The sequence below is a fragment of the Larimichthys crocea genome, chromosome III (genome assembly GCF_000972845.2).
Source record: "Larimichthys crocea isolate SSNF chromosome III, L_crocea_2.0, whole genome shotgun sequence".
In the NCBI taxonomy this organism is placed as follows: Eukaryota; Metazoa; Chordata; class Actinopteri; family Sciaenidae; genus Larimichthys; species Larimichthys crocea.
In genome coordinates, this window is record NC_040013.1 from 37,635,935 (window position 1) to 37,655,756 (window position 19,822).

General features: G+C 38.8%; 3 protein-coding genes across 5 annotated transcripts; all 3 read left to right on the forward strand.

Annotated features, from left to right (window-relative positions):
• The first annotated feature begins 309 nt into the window (after positions 1-309).
• Positions 310-7,143, forward strand: ubox5 (U-box domain containing 5). Of its 3 annotated transcripts, XM_027278304.1 has the most exons (8): positions 310-438; positions 1,247-1,296; positions 2,417-2,480; positions 3,296-3,397; positions 3,983-4,743; positions 4,881-5,482; positions 5,579-5,764; positions 6,120-7,143. In XM_027278304.1, the coding sequence occupies exons 2-8, from the start codon at positions 1,277-1,279 to the stop codon at positions 6,338-6,340; spliced, it is 1,956 nt and encodes a 651-aa protein (XP_027134105.1). In that variant the 5' UTR covers positions 310-438; positions 1,247-1,276; the 3' UTR covers positions 6,341-7,143. The 3 variants fall into 3 exon arrangements, with proteins under 3 accessions (XP_027134105.1, XP_027134106.1, XP_027134107.1); XM_027278305.1 differs by lacking the exon at positions 1,247-1,296; XM_027278306.1 differs by lacking the exons at positions 1,247-1,296; positions 2,417-2,480.
• A 1,258-nt stretch (positions 7,144-8,401) lies between these two features.
• On the forward strand, positions 8,402-10,262 carry avp (arginine vasopressin). Its single transcript, XM_010733542.3, has 3 exons — positions 8,402-8,680; positions 9,416-9,620; positions 9,726-10,262. Exons 1-3 carry the CDS (start codon positions 8,561-8,563, stop codon positions 9,860-9,862), a joined length of 462 nt encoding a protein of 153 aa, XP_010731844.1. The 5' UTR covers positions 8,402-8,560; the 3' UTR covers positions 9,863-10,262.
• A 4,332-nt stretch (positions 10,263-14,594) lies between these two features.
• Positions 14,595-16,142, forward strand: ccl27a (chemokine (C-C motif) ligand 27a). The gene is made up of 3 exons (XM_010733541.2): positions 14,595-14,702; positions 15,348-15,465; positions 15,635-16,142. The coding sequence occupies exons 1-3, from the start codon at positions 14,639-14,641 to the stop codon at positions 15,744-15,746; spliced, it is 294 nt and encodes a 97-aa protein (XP_010731843.1). The 5' UTR covers positions 14,595-14,638; the 3' UTR covers positions 15,747-16,142.
• Positions 16,143-19,822: the final 3,680 nt, after the last annotated feature.

Below are 19,822 nucleotides of genomic sequence, written 5' to 3' on the forward strand. Positions count from 1 at the left end.
AAATAAAGTTGTAAATGCACTTTTACAATTGATTTAAGGAATGAATTTCTTTCAGCAAACATCCGTCTATGGTGCCCTTGAAAGTTGATCGCTATGTGGAGGAGACACGGCACGTGTGTGGATGTCTAAAAATGTAATTAGAGAAGGTCACGTGAAATCTATGAAATGTCAAAAGGGCTCAAAAGGTAAAGGACACATCATGTCAGAGGTCAAGCAATTAAATCAAACCTATTCTTACTAAGCTCACTCAACACCTGTTGCGTCACTTTGACGCTGACGAAACTCGCGATAACAAATGGGAAGCGTGTCCCTTCTCGGCTGCCCTACTTATACCGGCTAGGCTAGTCGGTGGCTAGTAGCTTTTAGCTACTGCCTTCTAATTAAAGTTTGTCCGAGGAGCCAAAACAGCCAAGTGTGTTCAGTCAACGACCAGACAAAGTAAGCTGAAGCTGCTCTAGATTACTAAGACAATGGTAACGCTGTCAGGCTTGCTAAGCATTAGCAATGTTAGCCAGCATCACGTTTGAATGTGTCACATAGCATCCTGCTGCAGCTAGCTTTGACATATAAAATAATGTTTCTAACATGTAATTTATATCTGAGGAGCCAGAGTACATGTTATATACGCAGTCCGTCTTATTCTTAGTGAAATGTGACGTTAACTTTGTCATTTCCAGTAGCTGGATAATAAATTGGCATCATCATACGATGCATTGAACTGAGCTGAGAGCTTCAGCTAACGTGAAATTAGTTTTATTAAATATAGTAGGTTCATAGTTTGGTCCATAAAATTTCATAAAATAGCGTAAAAATTGCTATTAAATACCCAGAGCTCAAGGTGATGTATTCAGTTTGTTTTTGTTTTTTTGTTTGTGACTAATAAATGTCAATCGACTAACCTCTTAATTGACTAGCCTAATTGTTTTAACTCGTATTGTTATTATCAGTATATGATTAATCATTTAGTCCATAAAAATGTTTACTTCACCTCTTTAGTTAGTGTTTTTTAGTTCAATGAACAGCCCCAAACACTAAAGATATTTAATTATTCAATTGACAGTGATGTACAAAGAAACAAAACATTTCCTTTGATAAAATACGTGTTAAAGGTCCAGTGTGTTATATTTAGAGGTATTTGACAGGATTGGGATACAATATGTATTAGTATGTTTCCATTAGTATAATCACCTGAAAATAAGAATCATTGCGTTTTCCTTGTCTTAAAATGAGCTCTTTGTATCCACAGTGAGAGGGGTCCTCTTCCTCGAAGTCCGCCATGTTGACACACCAATTTTTGTACGGTAGCCCAGAACAGACAAACCAAACCTTGATCTAGATATGGACTTTTGCTTTTAAAATTTAATTTGACTGTTTTTCTTACCTGCTTGGAAGGACAGGGTGAGGCGTGGGCGTTCATTTGGTTGCAATCCGCAACTTCAATGCTCTGTGCCGCTAAATCCTACACACTGGACTAAGCATACTGGCAGCCACGTTACTGAACATTGTGGTTCATGGATAGATCATATTATGTACTGGATTTCCATATATTTGCACATTTTATTGAATTATAACTAGGGTTGCAAAATTCCATGAATTTGGAAGTTGGAAACTTTCCATGGCAATTAACGAGAATTAATGGTAATTTATGGGAATAAACTGGGAATTTACTAAATTGAAGGTTGGCCCTTAACAGGGAACTTAGTGACGTGCACATAGCACACTGCTTACTGCTTACTGAGAACCTGGACCACACTTTGAGCCCAGAGCACAAGACTATCAGAGCCACACATTTGAGCTTGTGGACTACATAATATTGTTCAATAAAATAACTTGATAAAGTTCTACCTACAAATAAATTTGTTGAAATGTCATGTTTTTTAATTGTATTATTATTGTGATCAATCAATCCATCATGATGGATTGATTGGCTATGATACAGTTTGTTTGAATTACCCCCAGTTTCCAGTTAATTCCCATAAATTTCCATAATTCCCATGGAGTTTCTGATTTGGAATATTTCCAAAATTCCCAATCTTAAATTTCCGGAAAGTTTACACCCCTTTGCAACCCTTATTTTAACTAATAGGCCAGATGTCAAAAATAAGTGGAAGTGACTCTTTGGTTATTTTCTCCTTCTTTTTATGATTATATTACTTGTGTGACTGTATGTACTTGAATTCGACATTGAATGCGAACACCAATCAGAGAGAAAGTCATTAAAGTTGTTTTGTTATGAGGTCGAAGGTCATGTGAACTAATAGGTGGAAACACAACAAAAATATGATAACCTTCTAATAACGTAGGACAGCGTGGTGTACCAATCTGAGGCCGTGTTGAACAGTTGTATGTGTATAGCCTTGACTTATAAGCTGCCGCAAGGAAAAAATATGACTAAAATCAATTTGTTTCTCCGCAGGTTGGAGAATATGGTTGTGAATCTCTGTCTGCCACACTTTAATACAACAGTTCATTGCAACAAGGTGCGAAACTTTTCATGGACCTATCACGTTAACTCATCACGTTATCTTCCTCAGCCTAATTTTTTTAATTGAACATACAATGCTTTCTTGTCAGTTCAAAGGACAAAACAGTTATTTAGGATATAAAACAAACTAAACACTGTTTTCTACACTCAAGTAGTGTCTTATAATAGCACATTCACTTTATTTTACCTTTTTAAAAAAATTAAAGAATACGTCTAATACTTGTTTAGATGAACAGGAAGAATACAGAAAGTACTGAGGTGATGGACAAATCTGTGATAATAGAGAGGCAGAGGGATAAAATGGTGTGTGGGAGACAGAATCATAACTGACCTTGCTGTGTTCTTTTTGTTGGTTATTTCCAATCGGATCATGGCTGTATTTTCTCCATACTTGGAATGAATGGTGTTCTTTCACTCCTTTTTAGTCATGTTTTTTTATTGCTCTTCTTCCACACCATATTGGGGATCATCTTTTATGTTGTCACCTCTTCTTCCATGTGACGCTTTACATTTTTCTGTACTATTTCATGTATGTATTATTTAGTCTGACTGGAGTGTAATGCTTTGAGCCACATTTCTAATAACATGAACTGAACAGAAATATTAACAACATGCCTAAAATTAACAAATTAACATGTTTGTAGCAAACTAATTTACCTAGTTCCATGAGCTTATGTATTAACTATGTGTTAACTATTCTGATGACTTTTGCTGACATTTATGCATTGTTTCCTGTCTCTGTGCTGTGTATTGTCCATTAAAGCGAAATGTATAATTGTAAGTACCTATTTGATTTTTTTTCAACTGCAGCTGTGTGCAGATGGCTATGATGTCACAAACCTTGTGTCGTCCGACCCTGCTCTTCGGAGGCGGGGCTTCAAGCTGGAATACTTCCTACGTCCGCCCGTCCAGGTAACTTTGTGCTTTCGTGCTCCTTTTTAAAAGATACTTTCCTGTTGCCTCACATATGAAAAGTTCAAAGTCTGATCCTTGATAGATTGCTGTGGTCACTGCCAAGGAGTCCCACCTCCTTTTCATTTGAATAATTAAATATCTAAATATCTCAAACAAGAATTTGGGAAATGTGCATCAGGTCAGCATGTTTAACAAGATGCCAACGAGCCATTATATATTAAGGTAGAGAAGCAAATTTTTCTCTTATGGTGTGAACTGGTTTTATCGATTCAGATGAAAAGCATGTCTGAATCCATCTTTGTTTTTTCTACTTCGTGGCTGGTGTATGTCTAAAGCAAAAAAAATTTAACACCATGTACGTAAAGGAAATGCTCACAATTAACCTTCTTCACAGAGGTGGATATATCTCAGAATTACTGTGAAATAAATGGCTTTGTAGTCTTGATAATATTGTTTTATATTTAAGTTACAAGCACCCTCTCTTTAATGCTATCTCTTTAACGCTAACATCCAATCTTAATACTGTACATTTGGCCATATAATTATTAAAGTAATCTAATATTTTCCCTCTATTTCTCTCAGGTGACATTGAAGTTTGGCTTCCAGGTTGAGCTTTGCAGGGTGGACGTTGAGCTGTGGCCATGGGGTATGGACCGAGGACAGGCCTGCAAGAGACTGGAGATCAGTACCAGCTCTGATCGGCTACCATCCCAGAATTTTCATCAGGGCCACAAAGTGACTCAGCAAAAGGAACAAGTGCAGATGCAGGTAAAGGACCAGAATGAACAGAACAGAGAAAAACAACAAAAGCATGGCAGTAAGTCTCGCCAAACTTATGGCCACCAGTGGAGTCTGCAGGCCCAACAGTGGGGAGAAGAGGCTCCATCCATGCCTCAAAAAAGTGGTCATGTGTTCAAGTGTCAGTCAAATACTGAATCCAATAATCCTGAACCAGAGTTTAAACTGGTAGGTCGTTGCGAACTTAGGGAGGAGACCCCAGTCTGTTTCACACATTCAAATTTTCGACCCCGGCCCCCATTCCCCTCGCCACCTTCTCCACAACCTGCAAACTGTCGGAAAGAAGATCTGTGGAGCCGAGGTCTGCTCTCATTAGGGGCTGTGACACAACTTCGTGTGACTTTGCCATTTGGCGGTGCGGCGTCTGCTATGGGGCTTAAGGCATTGGTCGTGTGGGGACAACCTGCACGCTGCTGCCCTGCAGAAGAAGTGGAAGCAATTAAAAGAGTCCATGAGGCCAGTCAGAGACAGATGCCACGGCCTGTACTGTTTGCCTCTTCCATCAGCCAAACAAAACCACCACCGCAGGCCGCCACACCTCCAAGGTATGTAGTAAAACAGTCTTATAAAAAAATGTAGCGTCTGTTTAATCTAATTCCCGTTGTGGACCAAATGGAGCTTAATAATAAAAGATAATTTTACAATGTTGATAATTATCTGTTTGCTTTTTATCTGACTCCAGCAATGTTTCCATCCCAGAGGAGTTCCTTGACCCAATAACCCAGGAGATAATGATGCTCCCCATGCTACTGCCCAGTGGTGTGTCAGTGGACAACACCACACTAGAGGAGCACCAGAAGAGGGAAGCCACTTGGGGTCGACCCCCAAATGACCCCTTCACTGGTGTCCCATTTACTTCATCCTGCCAGCCTCTTCCTAACCCCCAACTGAAAAGCCGAATTGACCGCTTTATCCTGCAAAAAGGGATGATTAGGAGGGACGGGATGTTGGGGAGACAGGGGGAAGGAGAGAATCCACAGGCCTCTAGACTTCTATCTTCCAAGATAGATGGACAGTCCCAGAACTCTCCATGTCTCAGTAAAAACCACACTGTGACAGAAAAAACTGCACAAATAAAAGAAACTGGAGCAGGACATTCATCAGATAATGGGAACACACCAAACACATTAAACTGCCAGCCTCGAACCACGAGTAGTAACTCAGAATCAGAGAGAAGAAAGAAACGAGATGCAAGTGAAATTTCCAAGGAATCAACAGAAGAGTCCACAGCTGAGAAACAACTATTACCTCTGACAAAAAGACCAAGAAATGATGCAGTATCAGGTAAGTTTAATATGTTCAGTAAGACCCTATAACAAATCTCTACTGTTTTTTTTTCTTTCCTTTTGTCAGTTGTGTTGATTCACCATATTTCTTCAGTCCCCAGCTGCACCTCTCATGAGCAGCGTTTGTCAGCCAGCCTAGACGAGGCACTCTTCTCTGCTCTGCAAGGACGCCCGTCCTTCACCTCAAACTTGTCCCAACAGAGATTAGTTATACCTGCCTCTGAATCACCAAACACCTCACACGGTTGTCTGACTGCAGGCACTCCAAGTATGCCAACAGGTAAGATTTTGAAACCACAGAAACACTCGTAAAACCCGATATCTTTTGAGTGTCAACACATATCACCCTCAGTATATTTTGTAAAATGTGGCGACTGTAGTCAATTTAGTTTTATGGTAGTGCCATTAATGTCTTCAAACACAGCAAAAAGAACAACCCAATTTCATGAACACTGCCTTTGTATCGCATGTACACACTTCTAAAGCCACATTTAGATTTGTGTGCAAAACATAAAGCCCTCTCTTTATACGAAAGAGGCAGCTTCAGGCAGCACACACAGTTAACACTGCGAATGTAAACATCAATACAAATCCATCAACTATCTAATTAATTTTCCCTCACATTCGTTTGCCAGGTGAGAAGATGTGTTCTGCATGTTCCTGCTCGGTATCTGTTTACTCCAAGTCTGCATCATCCATCTACCGTCTAACCTGCGGTCACTTGCTCTGCCATTCCTGTCTACGGAGGGACTCGCAACCACCAAACTCTGTCACCAGATCAACATCCAATCACATCTTGTGTCCTGCCTGCCAAAGCCATACACCACGCGGTGACATCATACGTGTGCATCACTGACCAATGTTCCAAAAGGCAAACCTACGCAATCAAAGCCTGTAAAGAATAGAGGGCTGTTCTCAAGGTGAAGCTGGGCGTGTTACGACCATCTTAAGGTGGACAAACAAATGTTTCAGCTCAAGGTTACAGATCCTACACAGATTATATTTATAAATTCCTCTTTGATACTACCTCCACCCCTGTCTTTAATATGCGGAATGTCTTCTCATATGTATCATACTGTTTGTATGATGGTTAATAGATTATATAATAGCTCAAATTTTATTATTCATCCTTCATTTCTGATGTTTTGTATCGTTGTTGTGTTCCCATACAAGGTTAGTACCATATGTCTAGCACTGAATTATTTTTCTTGGACATTTTCTCCTGTTTCCACTGTTTTCTACAGTCATAGAAAGGACATCACTGAAAGCAAAGACCTTAAAACTTACTTTAAAAAAAAAAAAAAGTCTTGTTCTCCTCTTGTCCACCCCCTCTCCCTGTCTTAGCCTTTTCATCATGCATTGCAAGCGTAGTGCAGCCTTGGTTCTGCAGCCAAAGAAAAGGTTGGCAGACATAAGTACTGAGAGCAAGAGGCCAGAAGAATTAAAGTGGAAATTGAGTTGACCCAAGGCTATGTGGCCTTTGTGGAGAAGCATTCACCTTTTTACATACCCTCCGCTCTTGTATAGATTGTGTTGTGTTAAGCAGGTAAATGCAGGAAGAAAATATAATAATCAGCACATTGTTGATGTTGATGTTGTCAAGCAGTATTAAAAAGCTGAATTTCTTTCCTATTTTGACTGTTTTTTCCCTCCTTTACAGTCAGTGTCCTTTAAATTAAACAATGTTTTCCCAGTGTCCTTGCTTCATCCAGAATGACCCTCTGAGTTATTGTGTGTACAAAAGGTTTAAACAGGCAAAAGCCAGGAAAAACTGTTATTATTGGGCTTCACAATCACAAACAGGAACATTTATATGCCGTTTCCCTGACAACATTAAGATTAACCAAGGTCATGATCCTATATCCGCTCAGTAAGCACAAAGACTGGAGTCAGTTGTTTTGCATGTGAAATGGAGACATAAGCTTCGCTGTTTCAGGTACAAGTGGTCGACGAAGCACTTAAGTTATACTATCAGACTGTGTATTGGAGTGGTATTAGCAACTCCCTCTTCTTGTGAATTGACTGATTATACACTGAATCTTGCTGTCTAATCTGAAGATTATTCTGCTTTATACATGATAGAAATGTAAATCCTCCCTCAAACTAATTTTATTTAACTTTGTGTGAACATTGTTTATCTGAAGATTTAGAACAGATATCAGGAGTTTTTAGATGTAAGGAAAAAAAATTGTGATATATAATTTTGATATTATTGAGTACAGTAGTGTAAAATAAGCTGTGTTTTGTATTCATCGAAGGATCCTGCTTGAATGCTGTGATTCTAATTAAAGGACTCCTTCACAGCTTAACCTGCTTTCTCTGATGCTCAGTTTTGCTATTTATCTGTTTACTTGTTAATCAGCATCACAACAGCTAATAGGTGAGATACAACCCCGAACATGCAACAAGACACTGAACAGAATAATGAACTGCAGATATTTCTGTTTATTTGAAATGCTAATCTTGTTGTGCTCATTAATAGTTTCAAATCACATCAGGAGGATAATTTGTGCGACCTTGAGGTTGTCATGATGACAGCACAGTTGGAGGCAAACATATCTGTACCTGCAGCGATGAGCAGTGATTAGTTTGACAGCTGAATTGTGCATGATCGTCATGAAATGTTCTTAATCAGTGTGCTCATTGCACCAAATCAAATTAGTTGTCAATGTTGTGCCATTTCTGGTGTGAGTCCTCCTGCCACATCCACCTCTGAGGCTGAAATTATTCAGAAAAGTTACTCCAAATAAGTGTGGCGCAGTCTTGAATACAGAAAAGGCATCTTCTGTTGCCATTTCTGTTTTCTTGCGTAGATTTGTTAGATGGCACACATCTGATGCAGAGCCATATCTGCTGCGACCTCTCGCACACTCCACACGCACGTCGGTGGCCTTCGGGTGCGCATGCATGTGGGGAGCAGAACGGCACGACACTGACGTCAGATACGACTGTCAATCGCATTGTCAGATCATGTCCATGTGCTTATAAGTGAGGAATCGACTGGGACATCAGTCAGACATCCACCCAGGCGGAGGACATTAACAGGTGCGCGGCGCTCATCCACAAACCAGCAACGATGCCTCACTCCTTGTTCCCTCTGTGCGTCCTGGGACTCCTCGCCCTCTCCTCCGCCTGTTACATCCAGAACTGCCCCCGAGGAGGGAAACGAGCGCTGCCGGAGACTGGGATCAGACAGGTGAGGACCAATGTCCTTTCTGCCTTCTTTTGAGAAATCATCTTTTATTTTCGAATTGAATATTTTTTTAAGTTGCCTTTGAGGCTGTTCTCATAATATTTCTAAAGTTATTATCTATGTGATCAGTGTATAAAATCGTCACGAGATTAAATTTATTAGAATTGTTTTAGTGATTTTGGTTCAGATGCATAAAAAAAATAACCTAGCCATTTTACTTAAATTGAAAATAAGATGGTAAGGGCCATAATAAAAGCCACTTAGGATAGTTAAGTTGTATATTAGGGACAAATAATTTTCCAGGAGCATAAAATTAGACAAACATCTAAAAAAGTATGGGATAAGCTTAAAAGGGGAACAAAAACGTATTATGTTGTATGTATATGCATTTCAGGTGTTATTCTTCATATTCTTTTTATTCTTCTGATTTCTGGTGTAGAGGTAACCTATGCTGTATATACTGTGAAGTGAGAAAAATGAGAGCATGTGAGAAATTATGCCATCATTTACTATCCAGTCTTTTTTATTATTTTTATTTCAGCTAATACTATTCCCATTATCAACACTGTTTGAATATGAGAGGGAAAAGTGAAAGTACCATCTGAAGATGGAAATAAAATGTTCTGTCAGAATAAATATTCCTGCAATTTACAATACAATCAAAATAGAGTAATCCTGGACAATAATTGACCTGATTTATAGCATCTGATTAATACCTCTATCTATCCAATTCTCCAGTGCATGTCTTGTGGCCCCAGAGACAGGGGCCGCTGCTTCGGACCCAGCATCTGCTGTGGGGAAGGCCTAGGCTGCCTGCTAGGCTCCCCAGAATCCGCTCACTGTGTGGAGGAGAACTACATGCTTACCCCCTGCCAGGCAGGAGGGAGACCCTGTGGATCTGAAGGAGGACACTGTGCTGTTTCAGGACTCTGCTGTAACTCAGGTACATTCTGGTTTGATTGTATATGACTGGCAGAAAAGTAGATGCGGTAGGAATTGGTCTATGAGCACAATTTGAAGAAACATGTTTTGCTTTCCTCCCCCTCAGAGAGCTGTGCAGTGGACTCTGACTGCCTGGGAGAGGCTGAGGCCTTAGATCCAGCCGACAGTTCTGCTGTTAACTCACCGGCAGAGCTGCTGCTGCGTCTGCTGCATGTGGCCACCAGAGGACAGACTGAGTACTGATAGTGTTGTCTGTGGAGCTTCCTCTGCTTCTCAAAATCTGGAGGTGCAGAATGGAGATCATCCCTGTTCCACTATAAGCCTTGAGATTTAAACCCTGAACCAATAAAATGCCAAGTCAAACTTTCTTCTCTCTTAACCCCTACTGTTGTGATATTTTTGTATCTGTAAAGACAGAATGAGAACTATCTTCAACTTAAGTAATTGGCTATTTTTACCACATCCTGGAGCAGAGAAATCCTAAATATGGGTATGCAAAAAGTAGATTTTATGTTTGGTCCCACCGTACGAATGTATATAGTAATGCACATACTGTAAACAAAATTTTATTCTATATGAAGGGACATAACATGCCTCAGAGCTCCATTTCAAATAAGTGAGTTATAATAGAAAACACTGTAAATAAGCCAGAGATTCAACATTAAGGTTCCAATAGACATCCATGTTCAACAGCTGAATGATCATGTTAGAGCATTAACTTCTTGTGTAGTAGAAATATTATTGTATATTGAAAATGGGAGAAAAATACAGATATCACTGCCAAAAAAAACATCTGCTGTCTGTTTTCATTATTTCCAGCACTCAAGATAATTATACCTTTCACAGGTGAGTCACTGATGAAAACTTGTTTGTCTTCTGCCTGCTTCTGAATGTACTATTGCCAAGCATAGGAAACCGCAGTACAGCAGTAGTTAAATCACATTACATTCAAGGTGTCATATTTCCAGATGGGTGCCACCATTTACAATAAACTAAACATGTATGTTAACACTGATATGAGGGTTAAGAAGAGACAACAAAGGATGGACTGTTTTAGGAAGATACAGAGTTTTAAGGTAGATTGAATGGTGGTTGTTAGAAATAATTTCTCCAGCACAAGCATTAGTTGGAATCAGTCCAATACCTTTCCCTCATCTCCTCCAAGAACACAGCTTCCTCCATTGTGTATCAGCATGTCCAATTTGCGTGGATTAAAGACGTTAAAATGTAATCATCCTTTTGTGTGTGACTGACGACTGATGCCAGGAATGTTTGGGATGGCGGTTTGTCTGAAATGCGTTTCAGATCCAGATGGAACAGGTAGCCAGACCTCCCAGATTTTGACATTTATTTGTTTCGACTGATTCATTTTGTGTTCCTTTACTTTGAAAACCTTAATGACTAAATAGCTGACAATGCTATTACATCTGTATTCCCACGCTTAAAATAATTAGACCTTTAAGAGATGATTCACTGATAAAACTTTCACTTGCAAAGCAAAGACAACTGAGTCAGCCATAATAATTGGTGTAGTGTAATCAGTTTCACGTAAAGAATCTTATTTCCAGAAGACACAATTTGTCTGGATGCCACCGTTTACAGCAAACTAAAATTAATGTTAACACTGATATGAGGGTCAAGAATGGATCAGATGACTGTGTTTTAAGGAGATTCAGTGTTGTATGGTAAATTGCAAGAATGAAAAGCGTCACATGTGTCCTGGATCCCATCCCACCTTGTCAAGAACCGTCTAGCTCTCTCTACACTGATTACAGAAATCATCAACTCCTCCCGCTATCATGTTCTTAGCAGATCCCATGCAAGACTCTCCAGCGTTTATCCTTTGGACCTACCGTTGCCGACCCTGGTTGTTCTGGACTCCCCTCTTCGCCTATTTCCTGGTAAAAGGGGGTCAAACCAATGCAGTTGGGGCGTTCCCACTTTTCACTAGAGGAACATCAGCGTCGGCACCTGGCCTCTGCCTCTACTGTGGTCAAGGTGGCCATTTCCTTGCCAGTTGTCCAGCAAGAGGCAAGGTTTATCAGTGAGTGGGGGAGTCCTGATGAGTCAAACCCCGACCAGCCAGGGCATGGTGAGGTGACCCCCCAGTTCATATGCTGAGTTCTGGCAATCACCATGAGACTGTGTAGTTCCACATCCTGTCATCACACCTGCATCCTGGGGTGGAGCCCCTACAAAGGTAAGTACTGAACAGCCAGAGGTTAAAAAAAAAAAGTTTGGTTACCCAAAACTGAAAAATAATGTACATTTCAGAATTATACAGAAAAGCCATTTTCAGGGAAGACAAAGTGGGTTAACAATTTAAAGCTGTTCTGCAGCAATGAAGGCTTGAAAGCTGGTGCTACTAATTCCTACAGGTATTCCAACTTTTCTTGATTACTAATAACCCCCTCTGTCTGCATAAAAGCAGTGTTGGAACACACTGTGTTACCAGACCCTCATGAGCATCAGGTGAACAGTACCGTAGTACAGAAAGTAGTGTGTTGCTACAAAAATGGCGAGAAAAAGGCAATTCTCAATGGACGAGACAGACCATCACAACACTTACAAATGTAGGTCTTTCCTACAGAGAAATTGCAAAGAAATTCAAGGTGTCAGTGAATACAGTTTTCTTCACCATCAAAAGGCACTCAGAAACTGGGGGAAACTGACAAGAAGCGGTCTGGCAGACCCAAAGCCACAACTAAATCAGAGGACAAGTTTCTGAGAGTTAACAGCTTGCGTGATAGGCAGCTCACAGGACAACAGCTTCAAGCACAGCTTAACAGTGGTCGTAGTAAGCAAGTCTCAGTTTCAACTGTGAAGAGAAGACTTGGAGCTGCAGGTTTGACAGGACGAGTTGCAGCAAGAAAGCCATTGCTAAGACGTCAGAATAAGACAAAGAGGCTCTCCTGGGCCATGAAACACCGCCATTGGACTGAGACTGGAAGAAGGTAATATGGACTGATGAATCAAAATTTCAAATCTCGGTTCTCCTGCAGGATCTTGTATGCCTCAAGTAGGGCGAGGGATGGTTCCACAGTGTGTGACATCAACTGTCAACATGGAGGAGGAAGTGTGATGGTCTGGGGCTTTTTGCTGGATCCGGGGTCGGTGACTTGACGGAGTGACGGCACCCTGAACCAAAACGGATACCACAGCATTTGCAGCGCCATGCAATACCCTCTGGTATGTGCCTAGTTGTTCAGAGGTTTTCCTACAGCAAGATATGACCCAAAACACAAGTCCAAGCTATGCCAAAACTACCTCAGGAAAAAAGAAAAAGGATTAAGCGTAAAACATGGATTAGCCAGCACAGTCTCCAGACTTAAACCCCATCGGCTGGTTTGGGATGAACTGGACAGAAGAGTTAAAGGCAACAACCTACAAGTGCCACACATTTATGGGAACTTTTGCAACAGCCTGGGAAGAACTTCTGAAGAATATTTGATTTCTATTTTAGAAAGAATGGCCACGAGTGTGTTCAGCTGTTATATCTGCCAAAGGTGGCTACTTTGATGAGTCAAAAGTTTAGAATACATTTGGTCTATAAATTGATTCTTGATTTCTTTTTCAACTCAAATTGCTTATTTGTTCTTTCCTTTCATTCAGAGTGCAATGACACAATAAACTGAATAATTTTTAGTAAAAAACTTGAAAAAGTGTGGTGTTCTAAAACTTTTGACTGGTAGTGTATTTATATATTTTTTCTTATATATATTTGTATAATATATGTACAGATGTACAAATTGAACAAATGTAATCAAACACGTTAATCAGTTAGATGTTTTTGTTATTGACAAGGGACGTCCGCAATCTGAGTCCTTCTTTGTCATAAGCTACTTATAAGCACTATAACAACTTTCCTTGTTGTGTTTCAACATAGATGAAAGACATTAAAATCAAATCGTCTGTTTGTGTGTGACGATTGACAACTGATGCTGGGACTGTATGTGACGGAATGTGTGAACCTCCCAGGTTTTGACATTTATTTGCTTTGATTGATTCATTTTGTGTGACCAAATACCTGACAATGTAATTTTTCTTTCTTTCTTTCTTTCTTTCTTTCTTTCTTTCTTTCTTTCTACAGGTGGTTTTATTTGTGGGTTTTGACTGTTATCGCATGATCAACTTTCCCAGAATCAAATAAACATCCAAACAGTCAATCTGTCATTCATGCTACTAGGGCAATTGCCCTCAGGGACAGTTTTATTATTTTTTTCCCCAGTAAGTGTATTGTACAGTTTGCACGCTCAGTTCGATTGCACAACATGCAGCACAGGTTTGCCAGCCGCACCCGGGGACATAATGAATGTGAAATGTTGTTTTTACCAGATAGCTGCATTTTCTGAAGTGTTAAGTCAACATGTACTTTTAGCAGCATGGATTCATTTATGTCAACAAAGCCTCTATCAATACCTGCAATCCTTTGCTCTACAAATATTTATGAACTATGCTGCCAACCGTCAGGTTTCATTTGTCCATATCTGGAAGTTATCAGCTCTTCCTTCCACAAATTCATGTGCTTGAACACAGGTCCTCCGGTTGAAGGATCGTTTGTATGATCATTATTCAGCCTTAAACTAGTAACACATACTAATTTGTCTCCAAACTTTAATCATAAAATGTGATATGTCTTATTTCTCCCATTTCCCTTTGCTTAAGCTGACTCTTGACCTAAATTATGTTTCCTATTGATCTTAATTGGTTAACGGTAAACTTTATCTCTATGACTCTGGGTGTGGAATTTCCCTAGCTGTCATCTATCAATCAAATAAGGGCTAGTCAAAAGAGAGTGGTTATTAAACCTGTTGGAGCTTGTGTGAGAAACGCATACCTGTGCCACATACTCATCCAGAATTTCAAAATGAAAGTTACTATTGTTTTCAGAAAGACTTGTAATGGTAATTACTTCACACACACACACCTTCCTCCATATGTGGATGGGTGTGTGTGTGTGTTCAGTGCCAGTATATAAAGAGCAAGGACATATTTCCAACCATCATTCGCTCTGCCATCATGGATCTGAAAGTTGCGTTTGTGATTGTCTGTCTGTGCGCTTTGGCCATCACCCTGACTAAAGGTAACTATCATGACAAATTCTCATGAGGATGAGTAATGTTCATGCACAAAAATAAGTATACATACAGAGATGTTTAGATTTTTTTCCATATGGTGCAAACAGATCAAAATGTCAGTTTTTGAGCTGCGTATTACTGTTCATATTAACCAAAGAAGTTTAAACGAGTAAGTGCATGTGTCATTTTGCAGCTGTTACAGCTACTTATTGATTTAACCCGAACTACCGTTTAGTTTTACAACATAGAGTTAGAGGGATGACATGAAACCTGTTTCAGCATGCGTCAGATTAATTTAACTGACATCATCCTGTCATCCTGCAGTCACCATTGTGCAATACAAAACCTTTAATGTTGTTTATGGTATCCAACATTGATGTTCAGCTTTAGATTTTCTTCTGTTTTATCTGTTATTATCTTATCCTAAATAAGATATTGTGCTCTGGAGAAAATGGTTAACCTCTGAAATTGTTTTGTACAAACTTAAATAGTAACAAGAACATTTTTTCTGTCCCGAAAAAGGATGGTTGACTGACACAGAGGCACAATTCATTGGTCTTAAAGAAATTTTATAATTTCTTTGTAGACTTTCTGTATATTCTGTTGTTCCATATTTTTCTCACATTTGTAAACATTTTCCCACACTGCAGCCGGCATCCCAAAATGCTGCATCAAAACAAAAAAGCACATCCCTAAACAAGTGCTGATGAACGTTCAAAGATGGGATGTGCAACTAAGCACTGGTGCCTGTGACATCTCGGCACTCATGTAAGTGATGCTTCATTTTCTAAACTAAGCGGGGAGCTAGCAATAACCATAAACTGCTCAGCCATAAGGATGTGTGCAACAAAATGCTTTACCCGTAATTTATGCCTACATGTAGGTCAGTGGTGTATTTGTTGTTGAAATGTAATTTCCTTTTCTTATGGGTCCACAGACTACATGTAAAGAACATGAGCAGGCCCATATGTGCTCATCCCAAGTGGATGGAAGTCGTGCGCAGCCGTCAGAGAAAGAAGAAGCACAACAAGCGCAGAGCAACTTACTGAGCTGTGAAATCAACATTTTCTTTTCATTTTCTTGTTTTCTGCTGGAGTTTGTGTCATACAGGAGCTCTAATGTTTGTTTGTTTTTCTTTTTATTGATTATACAATATATCCAGATTAACGTGTGTACTACATTTATTCAGTGGTGGAAGGTAACTAAGTACATTTACTTAACTATGTGCCAAAGTACAATTTGAAGATTAATCTGATGCAATGCTATAAATTACACAAACTAAGCAACACTATATGAAGCATTGAAATCAGTTCTACTTTGACTACAACATTAAAGTATTGCTTACATAGTAATGCACTGATAATAATGATCCACTGATGACAGGGGTCATTTATCCGTTCATTGCATTGTGAGCACTTTTAATACTTTCAGTTCATTTTGGAAAACAATATAAGGAATAAATAAAATGTGAATAAAATTAGGCTGGAACTAATAGTTCTGTACTTCAACTTCATTTAAATTTGAACATAGAAGTTTTACATATGTTTATAAGTTAGTATATGTTTATAAGTTATAAGTTAATGTTTTTAACTTATAATGAGTATTTTTTTGTGTGACTTTCATCTCGATCACTTCCAGCGCTGCATTTATACAAAAATGTGAGAAAATAAAATCTCTGTAAAATGTGATTTCTGTCTTGTTTCTCCTTTCTTTTATTTTGAATGACCACCACTACAGGTCAAAATATTGTAGACTTCAACAACCTGCTTAAGTGTTGGTTGTTTTCTGGCTATACAAAGAGTAAAAAACCTGCTGATAAATAAGATCAGCCACCTTGGCCAATAGGAATCAGAGGACACTCATGAATATTATGCTAATACTGAATTTAATTTACATACAAATATTTGTATTCATTTATATTTGTAAGACGTTTTCACAAGTATTTGGTCTTTGTGATAGATAACCAGTCTGGAGTACGAGACTCCACAACACTCAAAGACTATTGAGAAATCTATAAATGTAACTCCAAGTCGCTATACTGTAGAAACAAAAGTAAAAATGGAATTGAACCTTCCTTGTTCAGTCTTGCCCTCTGATCATCAAAATCCTGACCTCCGCTCCCTTCTCTTGACTAATCCCACAGAGACAAGCTGCTACATACAGCAAGAACTGTAAAACCTTCTGAAACGCTCTTCACTAAGCTGATTTATTTGGTTTCATTCCAAAGTGAGAGATGGAGACAAAGAGGGGAAAGGACATGAATACATTTTCTCCTGTCACTGAGTTTCATATCTTTTTAAATGTGGTCATTCTGTGTTCATGTTTTTAATTAAGTATTGTACTTAATTGCATTTAAAGGAGAGATCTTTTACACACACATACATTTTGTCAACTTCCTCTTGAGTTTGGAGCTTTTAGTCATTGTAAAGTTATGAAGATCATATCCAAAAACTTAAATAAAATATAAAAACAGATAGTGGTATTAGTATTTAGTAGGCAAGCATGCCTACTAAATACTAATATTTTAAGGGTGACACAGTCTTGTGTGTTTCTCAACATCTTTTCCACTGCTGACTTCTTAGAGTCAAATCCTTTTTGACTACTAGCTATTACACTAAACAAAATAATAGCGTTAATGAAAACAGGTTTCTTTCTCTTGATTAGGCAACTTTCTCTTGATCGTGCATTCAGAGAGCAGTGAAAACCGACATGTGAATCATCCAAGACCGAAAGAAAGTGAGCAGCCATGAAATGCTGATGCTGCTTTTAGTGTTCTGCAGCATATAACATAATCCCACTCACTTTACTCAAATACATGCAAAATGAAGTCCCTCAGGCAGCACCTGATGTTTTTATGCTCCAGGTTTTATTTGTGGATTAGTCGGTTCCTTTTATATAAATAAACTGAGTCCTACTCACTGTTATACAGTAATTTTGGACTTGGGTAACATCTTCTAATAATCTCAGTAATCCACTGCATCACTACTCCATTTTCAGTCACCAACATTGAGGTATTAATCAGTTTAAGACAGCTTTTACGGTTACAGATAACTCATGTCTCCGAGACGGTAGGAAACCACCTCCAGCAAATTACAGTAAGCTGTCCTTTGATTGACAGAGGCTTTTAAAACAAGCAGTAATACCTGCTCATATGTCTCCTCAAGTTAGAGCAGGTTCGTCCTCTGCATGTAGTCAAAGGCTGTTCATTTTTTTTCACTTCACTATGTGAAAAGATTTAAACATCTTATAACATTTACCAAAAAGTTCTTATCTTTTACCATGCCAGTAACATTTTCATTTCAGTCAGACTCCAGGATATCAGCAACAGAAAAGATATTGAGAAACAAACAAGACTGTATCAGATACAATCTTGTTTGTTCAGCAAAAGTTACCGTAACACATAAAAACATGTCACAGGTGTGTGATACTGACAGCTTAATCTGTTTATCCAGGCACTGATTCATCAGCCCTTAAGCAGTCTCAGAGATGATCAGATCATTTATGTTAAAAACTTAACTAATACTATTAATTATTGCCCACAGCTTTAATGTGAATTAAAAATGCGTAAAATAGATAGCCATCATATTACAGTTGAGCAGAGCTTGCACAAACAAACTGCTACAAGTGCGGCTTAAGAAGAGAGTGCTTGTGGTTTGAAGCCACTTCTTCAATTCTCCACATTTTCTTTTACACAAAGACTAGAGAAGTTTGATGTGATTGCACCCTCTAGTGGAAGACTGCTCAGTGCACATGCAAAGCATTTGACTCAGGCTTTGCATGGCAAATACATACAGCTTAAAAACAAGGACAACGTAGAACATACAGAGAACTACTGTGTACATGAATAGGTTTACAAACACAAATAGAGATATACATAGAGATGGAAACTGGTGTGCATGTACTCTATTATACATCTCCAGTGATTTTTATTGACATTTCATCACATTTAACCATTGGAGATTCCTCAGGTTCACCAAAGTGATTGTGTTCATGGCAAGCTGAACAGAAAATGTTTGTTTATTAATGTCTAAGGCACAGCTACCAGGAAGCCCCACATTCCTCTGCAAGACGCATCACATTCTGCATGAAGTACTTCCTCCTTAAAGAGTTTCACTCAGGAAACTGGCTCCAAAATGAAACATGATCCTACGTGCTTTTGGTAAATCATATCTTCAGTGTCAGATAACCTTACAGCACTTGACTCTACAAATACCCCATAAAGGATTTATAATAATCAGCACATATCAGCTATATTTAAGATGTTTGACTTTCAGCGAATTTCCCCAGAGAAACCGTGCAATCAAATTTGAAGTGTCTCACGTCTCTATTGATTAATGCTTGGTGTACAATAGTCTTCTACAATTCAGTATGGTGTTTTCTTATATCTGGGTGCAGCAAGCAGGGAGTTTGCATAAAGTGCTTTGCATACTTCCCCACTGAGGTGTGATGACTGTCTAAGTCTAAATCTAAACGTTAATGTATTGCACAATGTCACTAAATGAATGACATAAATACAAAAACATAGTAATGCATCAGTTAGAATACTTTCTGCCTTTAATGTTGTTCTTCTGTTTAGATTTGTACATTACTACTACTGCTGTATGATGTGCATTGGGGCTACTTAGTTTGGATGTCTGACTAACATGAGAAATATGCTCATTACTCCTTTGTTTTTTCCAGGTAACAGCACTTTTACCAGTTTTGGTAAAGCCCGTGGTTTTGGTTTGACATGTTCAGCTATCAAATAATATTTGAAAGTCCAGGTGTCCACATATTTCATGTTACATGTACATGTTACAAGTAATTAATTAAGTAAGTAGCCATTGCAAATTGTATGATCTTGTGTGGTCATTGAACCATTACAAATTAGAAAAAAGTTGAATATTAATGTAACTCATACTACTCATAATCAAATTTAACAACTGCCAGTTAGCAGTAAAGTCCAGGTTATATAAACTTTCTGGTCCAAAAGAATACCAACATTATATAAATCAAGGAGAGGTATAGCAGATGCCCAACCATGAACCAACTCCCTCACCACCAGTATGTCTTTTATAGATAGAAAAAATATATAAATGAATCCTTTATTGTTCCAAATAAAGATGTCAAATAAACCAGACATGAT

What these genes read in the sequence shown, in the direction of transcription:
- ubox5 (XM_027278304.1), top strand. Translation starts at nt 1,277, where the DNA reads ATGTTGACACACCAATTTTT. An exon ending in CAGGCCGCCACACCTCCAAG is followed by an intron (nt 4,744 to 4,880) that starts GTATGTAGTAAA and finishes ATCTGACTCCAG; the next exon opens with CAATGTTTCCATCCCAGAGG. An exon ending in AAGAAATGATGCAGTATCAG is followed by an intron (nt 5,483 to 5,578) that starts GTAAGTTTAATA and finishes ATATTTCTTCAG; the next exon opens with TCCCCAGCTGCACCTCTCAT.
- avp (XM_010733542.3), top strand. Translation starts at nt 8,561, where the DNA reads ATGCCTCACTCCTTGTTCCCTCTGTGCGTCCTGGGACTCCTCGCCCTC. An exon ending in CGGAGACTGGGATCAGACAG is followed by an intron (nt 8,681 to 9,415) that starts GTGAGGACCAAT and finishes CCAATTCTCCAG; the next exon opens with TGCATGTCTTGTGGCCCCAG. An exon ending in AGGACTCTGCTGTAACTCAG is followed by an intron (nt 9,621 to 9,725) that starts GTACATTCTGGT and finishes CCTCCCCCTCAG; the next exon opens with AGAGCTGTGCAGTGGACTCT.
- ccl27a (XM_010733541.2), top strand. Translation starts at nt 14,639, where the DNA reads ATGGATCTGAAAGTTGCGTTTGTGATTGTCTGTCTGTGCGCTTTGGCC. An exon ending in GGCCATCACCCTGACTAAAG is followed by an intron (nt 14,703 to 15,347) that starts GTAACTATCATG and finishes CCCACACTGCAG; the next exon opens with CCGGCATCCCAAAATGCTGC. An exon ending in TGTGACATCTCGGCACTCAT is followed by an intron (nt 15,466 to 15,634) that starts GTAAGTGATGCT and finishes ATGGGTCCACAG; the next exon opens with ACTACATGTAAAGAACATGA.